This window comes from Eleutherodactylus coqui, chromosome 1 (assembly GCF_035609145.1).
Source record: "Eleutherodactylus coqui strain aEleCoq1 chromosome 1, aEleCoq1.hap1, whole genome shotgun sequence".
Lineage (NCBI taxonomy): Eukaryota > Metazoa > Chordata > Amphibia > Anura > Eleutherodactylidae > Eleutherodactylus > Eleutherodactylus coqui.
In genome coordinates this window covers 432,729,951-432,742,001 of record NC_089837.1, presented here as the reverse complement: position 1 = coordinate 432,742,001, position 12,051 = coordinate 432,729,951, and the positions used below count along the sequence as shown (strand labels likewise).

At 39.5% G+C, this 12,051-nt stretch overlaps 1 protein-coding gene across 4 annotated transcripts in view; it reads right to left on the bottom strand.

Annotated features, from left to right (window-relative positions):
* LRRC63 (leucine rich repeat containing 63) overlaps positions 1-12,051 on the bottom strand; it is a 32,930-nt gene that overhangs the window by 881 nt on the left and 19,998 nt on the right. For 3 of the 4 annotated variants that reach the window (XM_066593292.1, XM_066593314.1, XM_066593303.1), the window contains exons 9-10: positions 10,487-10,570; positions 2,472-2,711 (exon numbers count right to left, since the gene is read on the bottom strand). In XM_066593292.1, the coding sequence (XP_066449389.1) occupies positions 2,472-2,711; positions 10,487-10,570 (324 nt within the window). The remainder of the gene's footprint in view (positions 1-2,471; positions 2,712-10,486; positions 10,571-12,051) is intronic. The other variant, XM_066593325.1, reaches the window with a different exon arrangement.

The window sequence follows — 12,051 nt, the reverse complement described above, 5'->3', positions numbered from 1 at the left end:
AAATGGAGGATGGAGCTACACAGCTACATTTAGTTGCCTGAAAAATTACAACATTGCTCACACTCTATAGATAAAACTTTTCACAGTAGTTACATGCCCCTGTTTCCCATATATAACTATTGAAGCAGTGCTACAATTTTACCACAATTTGTCATGTAGCCCTAGCCTGAAGCTAGCCAAACCCACAAAATTCAACAAGACAGGTTGATATTGCATATGGAGGTCTCCCAACTGTCCCCTGGTGGCAGATGTTGGCTGTCAACATACCCAAACCTTTGTTCAGACATTCTCCGCTCTTTATTGAAATAAACATGTACCCTTTGGCACACAGAATGAGAATCATCCAATAGCTATATAATGTGTATACCCAGGGCTACAAAATATACATTCATAATTCTGTTTTTTGATGCAGGCCTAATTGACTAAAGGTCCTTTTACACAGGACGAATGTCGGCCAAACGATGCCTGACACTCGTCCCTGTGTTTTTTGGCACTCCTGTGCTGTCACACGGGAGCTACTGGTGCTGGCTCGCTCACGGAGCGGCCAGCAAGCGGGCGGGGCAGTGCAGGAGATTTCTCTTCTCTCGTTTCCCCGCCGCTCTCCATTGAGATAACACAGCGGCCGCTGTTTAAACTGAGCGACGAGCTCATCGCTTATACAGCATAAAAGATTAGCGATGAGCTCATCGCTCAGTTTAAACATCAGCTGTTCAGCGGCCGAGGAAACACAGGGACGAGTGTCGGGCATCATTTGCCCGACAATCGTCCCATGTAAATGGACCTTTACTAGTACAAAACTCAAAGACCTTAATTATTCAAAGTGACCTCTTATTTTGGGACAAACAGAGAGGGTGTGTTATGTTGTGATATTACCTGGCATTGCTCTTCTGTGCTGATGTCTCGCGTATCCGTTGGTCTAGGGCCCCATCTTAACTTATTTAAGGCGACTGTCTCAGTCTTCAAACTTGCTAATGCACTGTGTGCATCTGTATTCTGAGGCACTCCACGGTGCTGTCTGATTGGTCAATGCTGCTCATCTGAACAGCATTGTTCAATCAGTTTGCAGTTGTAGTGCATCGGTAGTCTTGACTCTAACACACTACTGATGCACTGTAACAAAGACATGCTTCAGCACACATACACAATTAAGATCTGAATAAAATTGCACAGCTGTCATTTGTATTAACCATATAAAAATGTAAGGTTCTTAGTGCATTTTGATCAAAATACGTGGTCCCATCCGCGACGTTCAGACGAACCTTGTTGGATGGGTACCCAACTTTAAAAGACACCTCTCTTTGGACCAATGACCTCTGAATGAACTCTGGGAAATCAGGATACCTGGTTACATACTCCCATTTGTCCAAAAAAAGGTGTTTTGTCCAAAGTTAGGTACCCATCTAATAAAGTTTGCCAGCATGAGGCGCTGGGTCCACATATTTTCATCACAATCTGTGCTAAGATTCTTACATTTTTATGCAGTTAGTATAAGGCTGCGGTCACACTATCATATGGTAATATACTGCGTAAAAAAAAAAAGTGCAGCATTTTACCAGCGTATGAAATAGCCTATCACTGCGCATTGTCGCATCTTTACTTGTGTACATATGCGCATGTACAGCGTATTTTATGCACGCTATCCTGCAATGGCTTCATTTTTTTATTTTTTTTTTAAACTCCTCATTTCGTAAAAAACACCACACATATGCGTATGCACTGCATTTCAAATGCACCCTATAGAGAACAATAGGGCTCTTATGCATGTAATAGGTGGTAAAATAGACCATGCTGCAATCTCTTTTACATGCGTAACATACGCAATAAATATAAGTGTGAACAATGAAAATCAATGTACTTTGACTACATTTCCTGCAAGTTATGCAATGCAAATACGTTTGTGTGACCCCGTCCTAAATGACAGTTGTGCAATTTTATTCATTTTAAATGTGTGCTAAAGCATGTGTTTCTGTTACTGTACTTGTCGCAGCCATGGCTTATGTGCACCTTTGAATTTAATTTGTTTTTTGGAAGCGCTGACTTGTTTTTTTGTCACATGTCGCTACTGATGCGCAGTGTGGATCAGGTAGTCAGAAGATTGCAGTCATCTTGGAGGAGTGAAAATAGAATCCAGAACCGACGGATCTACGGTGCAGAAGACCAATAAGGTAATATAACACCTCTCTCCAGACTATGGCCAAAATTTTGTCCAGAGACATGGCGGCTGCTTTAACATTCACTTTACTTGTTGATTATTTAATCTGCCTATTCATTGTTTCTATTGTAACTTCCTGTTTCTATATTATGTGTATATGTGTGTTAACATCTATACTGCATTTGTTGTGTTCTCATAATAGACTTATATAGAGAGGTACAAGTTGCACATTATCCATAAAGTGTTAGACATGTACTTTGTAGTTTATGTATCCTAATATGGAATTGTGTTTACAGACTCAGAACATGGAAGGACTTACTTTTGTAGTATGTGTTTCACTTCCCCAGGAATAGCTGAGAAATGGCAAAACGACTCGTTTTTTGCAAAGGACATGGCTGCTAAGTCCAGTAAACGTTGTGGTTGAATGTGGGTGTTTTCTCTCCAGAACAGAGGGTGCATCTGATTATTCCCCACACGTAGGTGTTTTAACTTCAGTTTCAGTGCTGCACAGGGTAGGGCAGGCAAACTATTTCCTTCCACGTTCAGGAATTCCAATACCCTAAAAACATACAGATTATTCCTCTTATACTGTATATGTTCCACAAGTACTATTTAAAGGAATTGTGCCATCAGTAAATGACCTATTGTATAAATCAAATTTTATGGTAAAAATATTTAAGAAAATTTTTGGTGTTTTTGTTTTAATAATCTACATTTAAAGGAGTTGTACCAAGCTTACAAGTTATCCAGTATCCACAGGATACAGACTGTCAAGACCGCCATAGATCTCGAGAAAAAAAGGGTCCTGCGTCCTCTTCACAGCTAGATTACTGCTACCCCCGCAGTGAGGCAAAGACTGAATTGAAAGCTGGGCACGCAAGCACACTAATGCTCCATTCACTTTCAATGTGACTGCGGAGATTGTAGAGTGGCAAGCTCAGTTTACCTTATCCTTTTGTCTCTCATCTGACATTTCCTTTTCCGCTGTGAATACATTGGAGAAAAAACTATTTAATAGATTTGCTTTCTCTTCATCACTCTCTACAACTTTTCCTAGATTATTTATTAAAGGGCAAACGCTTTTCATTATTAATCTTTTTTTTTACTAATGATATAATTGAAAAACAGTTTAGGGTTAGTTTTACTCTCTTTGGCAATAAGTTTCTGTATCTTCACCTTTTGTGGCTTTTATCAGCTTTTTACATAATGTATTTTTTTTTCTTTATAGGTTTTTAGTGCTTCTTTCCTGCCTTCTTGATTTTAGTAGTTTAACCGCTTTTTTTACTGCTTATTGCCCCTTTTACATCTTGAGCAACATTGGTTTACTCCACTTCCTAATCCTTTTATTCCTGTAAGGCATAAATGGCTCACAGTAAGTATTTAAGATGTTTTTAAACATTTCCAATTTATTGTCTGTACTCTTATTTTTGAGGACATTGTCCCAGTCAATAAGGTTAAAGGCATCTCTGAGCTGATCAAACGTTGCCTTCATAAAGTTTAGTATTTTCTTAGCTCCCTGATAAAACTCCCTAGTCACAAACAAGTGGAAATGTATTATATTATGGTCACTATTTCAAAGGTTCCCGCCAGTGTTCACCCCTTTTATTCAGTCAGGTCTGTTAGTAAATATTAAGTCCAAAATACCCATCCGTCTAGTTGGGTCCTGTAGAAGTTGGGTAAGGCAATTATTTTTAGTTATTAACAGAAACTTGTTACCTTTACGAGATCTGCAAGTTTTAGCTTCCCAGTTTATATTTGGATAGTTAAAGTTCCCCATAATAATTGCCTCATTGTGACTTGCTACTTCATCTATTTGCATTGGTAATACATTTTCAATGGCTTCTGTTATATTTGATGGCCTATAGAAATCTCCTCCATGTGGGCTTTAAACATGATTTTACATAAAGACAAACCTCTCCCCATTTTCAGATTTTATATTCCCTTCTGAACAGACTGTAACCCTGTAAGGTAACTAACTGCCCAGTCACTGCTTTAGTCCAACCAGGTCTCTTTTATTTCCAGTATGCCATAGTTTTCCTCAGACATTATTATTCCATCTTGTCAACCTTATTGGTCAGACTACTAGCAGTAATCACCATACAGTTTAGAGGTTTTTGGTTATTTCTTATATAAAGTATACAGTTCTAACTGTACTAACCCCTCCCACTGCTCCACCCCCATTCTCATTACTTAGTCCCTGGTCCCTGTCTATACTTCCTTCCCCTCTATCACAGCAATTGTCCTACTCCCCTACCCCACCCCACCCCAGTGTAAACACTTCCCAAGAAATGTGTGCGCAAAATCGGGAAATGAGAACAAACATATTGATCTCAATGAGTTCTATTCTCTGCGTATTGCGTGCAAATACTCCGATGTGAAGGAGCTCTAAAGGACCTTTCACACATGCAGAAAACTTCCACAATACGCACGCAAAGACACACCTAAAGACACAGCTTAATCTGCTAATGCACCATAACCAGCATGTATACATGCAGATTTGGTGCAGAATTTTCTGCGTCTTCAGGTGCATGTTGTAGAAATATTCTTCACATGTGAAAAGTCCGTAAGAGTGAGGGCCCTGTTCACAAGAGCTTATAATTTGGGGAAATAGGAGTGACACATGGCGGACAAGTGTTTGTTTTGTACAATGGCCCAGCCCTCTTATATAAATAGGGTAGTATACATAAAGCTGTAAAAGACAGTCAGCAGCCAGTATTTACATACATACAATTATGAAGTGCATTAGGACATATGCGATGTGGGTAATACTGTGCTCAGATTCAGATGGAGATGATAGAATAAGGATAATGGGTAAGAGTTAAGACTCTTTTAGACACAACGAGAATCGCTCAAAAATCGCTCAAAGCAGTCTTTTGAGCGATTCTCGTTCTGTCTAGATGCAGTGACATCGTGCAGTTTTCGTGCCCAAGTTGCTGATCGCTGAATTCTAGCGTGCTAGAACTGAGCAATCAGCTTTTATCAGTGGAGCAGGCTGTTATCAGCTGGCTGTGCTGATAAGATTCTCTGTGCCTGTGTCCTGCTGTGAATTCACAGCAGGGACACTGGCATTCAGAGTGAAGAACACTACAGCTGTTTGCATATGCAAAGCAGCTGTATTGTTCTATTAGTGGCCACAACAGTGTCCCGCTCCACCTGCATATTCCATAGTAGCTAGTTAGCTACAATAAAGTATGCAAAGATGATCGCTCAAAACTGTCACCTAAACTATCGTTTGAGCGACTTTTGAGTAATCATCTATCAGTGTAAATGGGGCTTTAGATTAGGGGATGTAATAGGCATTCCTAAAGAGATGTGTTTTTAGGGCATTGTTCAAATTATGGGTGTAAGGAATTAACCTCATTGCCTAGGATAGCACATTCCAAAGAACTAGAACAGCTGAAGAAGAGTCTTGGAAATGGGAGTCTGATGTTTGCACTACGGCGGAACTTATTTTAAGGTTTTTAGCAGGATGGAGAGCTTGGGTAGGGTGGTAGACAGAAATAAGACCTTTTATGGATGAGAGTGAAGCGCTTAAATTGTATTCTATAGTGGACAGGCAGCCAGTACAATGAATGGGACAGGCTGGAGCCATCAATAAAGAGGTTGGATAAAAGGTTGAGCCTGACTGCTGTGTTCAGAATAGACTGGCGAGTTTAGTGTGGGAAAGTCTGATCAATAGTAAGTTATGGTAGTCAAGATAAGAATGGATCAGGGCAACAATAAGAGTTTTTGCAGTTTTCACAGTAAGAAAAGGGTGAATTCTGGAAATGGTTTGGAGGACATTAATGGGTAAGTGACTGAGTATAGGGAGTGAAGGAAAGCTCAGGGTCAAATATGACAGTGGGCATGCTGCCCAGGAGTTATGGTGGCATCACAAAATGGCCATATCAAGGTATAGGTAGATTAAAAGATGGTGGAAACACAAGTTCAGTTTTAGAAAGATTCAGTTTCTAACAGAGAGAAGACATGATGTTAGAGACAGCGGATAGACAATCAATTGTATTTAGTAGTAGCGCAGGGTTGATCTCTCGGGAAGAGGTGTATAATTCGGTGTCATTAGATAGTACTGAAAACCAAATGTGCTGATTGTTTGTTCAACATAGGCTGTGTAGACGAAAAAAAGGAGGAGACCTAGGACCGAACCCTGAGGAACCCCAACAGTGAAGGGTGGAGGCGGAGAAACAGAATTAGCAAATGATACACTGTAGTAGTGGTCAGAGAGGTAGAAGGAAAACCAGGAGAGAGCAGTACCCTTCTAAGATCAGAAGACCAAGCAGATACATTGAAGGCATGGTGCCCTCATTCATGGAGGTTCACTGCCCAGGGATTAGTGGTGCAACACATTTTTAAATACAAAAAGAAAACATGCATTTATGATCAGCTGTTTTATATGCAAACCAAACATTTTTTGCTGGGAAGGCATGTGGTCAGAACAGGAACTGCCTTGGAAACTGATGTAATCTGTTGTATCTCCTGTAGATGTAATTTTCTAAATAAAAAGAACCAAATGGCTTATGTCCCAATCTCTGTTTATATATAGTCAATTAGAAAACTCTTGATAGTATATTTTATTTTTGAGTGAATTTATAATTGACTGCTTCTCCTGTATACGCAGAAGTGATCTGGTACAATACGTGCTGAGCATGGACCAATAACAATAATCTAGTCAGCTTCCAACCACATTTTTCATATATCTGATATATTTCAATGATGAAGAAGACATTTCTGAATTGAACCACATATGCTGCATTGTGTGTCCAGTTTCATTATGCTGCAACGCCGATTTGCATAACAGGATTTTCCCAAAACTGGTTGATATGGTTTGAGCAGATATAACTGTTTTAATGTTTGAACAATCTGTTTTTGCTAGCAAGACCTCTTAACTAAGTACCTTGTTAGGAACCACACATATCCACCTATCTGTCAGGGAATTGGTCAGCAAGTGTTCGATCCCCATGCAGTATATTCTATGTGATATTCAACTATATTTTTGTTTTGCTTGTTTCCAATGAGAAATGAAAGAATAAAGTGGTAGAACTCAGCCTCCTGGATTCCTTATCAGTTTGGTAATTTTATGCCTCCCCTAAAACACTCCGCACATCTGACTTTTTTACAGCTGTTCTTCAAACATGAGTTGAGGTGGGACCTTTCCTATAACTAGCATGCAGGGAGCTCTTTACCACTGCCCCGCACTTCCATAAACAGAATATAGTATGGCTTATTAGAATACTCGGGCTTGTAAAGGGTACAATTTCAAATGTTACAATATACAGTGACATTTCTTTAGGCTTTCTTCACACGTATTTTGGCTGTTTTTATTTACCCAAAAATGCATGGAAAAAAGAACATATAACTCATACACGCAGTTTTTACAAGTGTTTTATAGTTGGCGTTTTTTCATTCACACATTTTCAACATCCATTTTTTTCTGACGTTTTTCATGTCCTATAGAGAAACCAATGTAAAAAATGCCACGCTCTTTTTCACAAAGCCATGCCCGTTTTTCTGATGCATTGGAAAAAGTGTGAAAAACACATAGCAAAGGTGGGACAAAGGATGTAAGACAGTTTTATGGCTCACTATGAACAGCAAAAAAACTGTCATTTTTAATAGTAAATATGACCCACTGTAGTGTATATGTCAATTCTCTACTGATCAACAGCGTACCTGCAGAATTTTTAATACTAAAAAAGGAAAAAAAGAAGGGGAAAGAGGCCACAGAAAAGTGGCATTTTTCCTAAAAATATTGTGTGTAAAAGCAGCCTTATGATTGGCAAATGGTTTTGGTGCAGCGATCTACGGTGAGAATTCTAGTTTGTGACTATTCTTCATAAATGTTGGATTTACAGAATTTTTGTCCCATCTAGTATGAGTACCATGCTATTCACCTGCATCACTGATGATGTAGATGCCATGTACAGTATGCTTGTTTCCGATTTGCTTTATCAGCCAGGTACAGGCTGTTCTTTTTCTACTCAATGACAGAACTATTTGCTTTGACACATTTTACAAAACGTGCATGTTATCTGCACGGTTTAGCAAAACTGTTAACTCTTTACTGGACGTTACAAAGCCTGACAATAGCGGCTTAAGGTCTAGACTGAAGTAACTGAATAGCTTAATTAGTAGTTGAAGAAAAAAAGTACATAATAACACTGTTATGTGATACATTGACATGACATATTGAGCACAGCCTTCTAAATAGGAAATAAAAGCCACCAGGGTAATGGAAACCAGAATGAGTAGAAATGTGTAGACAATGTTGCTTACAAGATGTATGATGTTGGTGAGTAGAATCCGCATTCAGTTAAAAAAGACCTGGCAGTTCTCAAACATGTCTGTTTTGGTAAATACTTGCGTACCCTATAAAAGAACAATTCTTAGGAGTTGGCATTGTGTGGATCCTCTATATAAATTTACTGATAATTGGATGCTACCACTCCTTGTAAATGATACACGCCCATATATACTCTGTTCAGATTATACTGACACACTGTAGAGTAACAATCATGGTCATAGGGGGTGCGACTGCAACCAGGCCTAGAGTTGAAGAGGGGCTGCTTAAATTCCCAGGTAAGCGCCACTTTTAATTGCATCTGTGTCCCCAGGACGGAGATCCAGTTGAAGAAAACGGTGGAGCAGAGTGCAATTGGTGCCCTGGCACTCACTTCAAAAGCAAGCTGAGGGCTGCTTAACGCTTGCGGTCCGTACAAGCGGACCACTTCGGACATCAGTGACGTCACTGTATCACACTGCCTATCAGGGCTTATCCATGCAAATTAGTTTACAAGTCACTTATATACAAACGACTGTGATTTTACACCAGACGGCTTTTGATCAGCCAGTGACTACTTTTTTTGGTAAGCTAAGACGAAATGACTAGCAGCTTATCGCTCTTCACCCTGTCGGTGGCCATGTTAACACTGAATGACTATAATTTGAATTCACTCTGATTTTTCTGACGACAGTCGCCCTGTGCTAAAATAACCTGAAAGTGAGTTTGTGTGTGGAGCGGTGTCCAAAATTGACACAGGGCTCATAGTACGCTAGTTATGCCCTTGGAGATGCACCCTAACAACTACTTGTTAATTTAGTGATACATTTACAGGATAATTACCACCTGAACAGTATGATCCAGCATTTAAAAAAATGTTACTTTAAATCGAATAAAAGGATTTACTAAAACGGACAAGTCAAAAGAGCTGCCATTACCTCTTTAACAAAGACGTGGTTCCCGGAGGAGTAAATCGAGCATTTTCTCTATACTCAAAATCCCAATTAAGACAGTTGGAAAATAAATTGTACTTATTTCAAAGTTAGACATTTGCTCCCATTTAAAGGTTAATGAAGACTGGTGAATGTCCAGTTTGGAGACCATGTCAATTCCAAAGAAGTTCTCAACGAATCAAGGATTCTTAGCACTGCCTGGCTTTTAGACAAAACAATATGACACAGCGCCAGCGTGAAGGCAACAGGCAGATTGGCTTTTGTTCACTCAGGCAAGATTTATACATATTTAAACGATATCTACCACAATTAATATTTTATTACAATATAATCTGAGTATTTAATTGCACGACGTATTTCAATTTTTAGCATCCTGTTGAGCCATTTTTCCAGGAAATATGACTTTATAGTGAGTGACAATGTCTATAAGGCTGGAGCCTCTGTTGGGCCAATCATGATCATTGTTGCTCAGAGCTGTTACATAACTCAGAATTAAGTGTGTATAAGAATTTGCTAAATTATGTATTGCCATTAATTAAAATACACACATTCAGACATACAATTTAAAGTGGCCTTCAGTCCTAGGACAATACTTGTCCTGGGACTAGAAGAGGGGAGTTATTTTACTTGCTATTGGTCTTTTTGATCTTCTGTGCTGTTGTTCCTCCGATCCCATGGTTCCAAGCTATGTTATCAGTCATCTAAAATGGCTTCCGCAATCTTTCAATTAACTAATTGGTAGTCTGAGGCACTTTGATTGGTCAGTGCTGATCATGTGATCAGCACTGGCTAATCAGAGAGCAGGTGTAGTGCATTGGTAGTTTAACACTACCTATCAAAAACAATGCAAGTAATAACAGTTGCAATGGAAGGCTACGATATATAAGCAGGTATATGACTGATTGCCAAAGTCGACCTGGTTTTTGTGTTTGCAGTACAGTTTATACCGTACATGTCCCTCGATGCATTATCAGCTCTAATACAATTTCAAGCACAATGTAGTTATCTAACGAGGGTTCTGTAAAGCCTCAGCAATATAAGGAAACAAATCCGCAGGGAAGTTTGAATGGCTTTTATGCAAGTATAACAAAAATGATTTATTATTACCTGAGATTGGATATGTCATTTGGAATTGAAGTAATATCATTATAGGACACATCCAGCACTTGCAGATATGGCAGTAGAAACAGCCTAGAGAAAGCAAAGATAAAGCTTGTCAATGAGAAAGACAAGAAATGCTCCATGATGGCACACTGATGTGTTATATGAAAAGACTTTTTTTTAAATTCCAGTGTTACTATGCAGTATATGGATTAAACCATGTATTGCACTGAGCTTACAGCTGCTCATGGCGACCTGATGTGAACTGAATTTCATACACAGTCTTATAATACCTCTTCATTACAAACATGATGTTTAAAGAAACTGTCTCATCACAAACAACTGCTTTCAAAATGCAGCCACCAGGGTGATCAGGCTGGACAACCTCGGTTTTGTTTCCAACACCCCTTGCAAAGAACTGATTTTCGCGGCGGGAACCACAGCCAGTAAGGAATCCCCAGTGTTGTGACTGCTGCAAGGTACATGTGGACTTTGTTGGCAACTATGCAATACTACAACATGTGAACCCAGCCTTACAAGGGTTACTGGTTACATGTTATACACATATATTATGTCATGAAAAGAAACTTCAAATTCACTCTGGGTGTGATCCGTAACAATCAGCCACAGCCACTGCTGTAATGCAGAGATAGCTGGTCACATAGTATGTATTATGGGCAGCATTGAAGGGGTGAGACAAAAAAGGCTAAATTTTGGCTCTCGTCTACATATTACTTCATGCAAAATTACTAATAGCCAAAAAAAAAAAATCAGATGCTACAAATAAAGAATAAAAGCAGTGTAGTGTAATAGAAATTTCAATAAAGCAGTGTATGACAATAAAGAACATACAGTAATAAATTAAAGTGGAACCTCTTTGACCGAAAACTACACTGAAAAGAGGTCTTCTAGGGGCTGGTCTTCTCAAATAAGATAACAATTATGCATAATATATATTGGGACTGAAAATCTGTCACAGGAAATCTTGTCTGGATAAGGGGGTTGTCTTTCGAGATGGTCTTTATGAGCTTTCACTGTACATGAAAAGATCCGTAAACTGTGGGTGAAGCACAATCGATTAGGACAGTACTTGTAATGAAACCTGTAGGTTTTGTATCTCTTTTCCTTCGTCTTTTCCTTTCTACCCGATGGTATGGGTTTGGAAACAAAAGATTAACCCCTTGAGTGGCACGCCCGGAAATTTTCCGGGACGAGCTCCACTGCCGATAGTGATATAGCCCGGAAGATTTCCGGGCTATGTATCACTATGGGAGCTGCAGAGCACAATGCCACAAGCTGTGACAGTGTGCTCTGCCTGCACAGACCCACAGAGAACAAAGCAAGGGCTTTGAAAAACCAGCAGAAGATATTGCCGATTTGCTGGCAATCTCCTGCTTCTAAGTCTCCTGCTTTGTTTACAGGTTGCCATAGAGACCATTGATGGTCTCTGTGGCAGGGAGAGCTGGTGCTTGGCTGTCAGAGGACAGCTAGGTACCAGCTCTTACAGCAAAGATCAGAGAAAACCTCCGATCTCTGCTGCGTTAACCCTTTACATGCTGCAGTCTATGTGA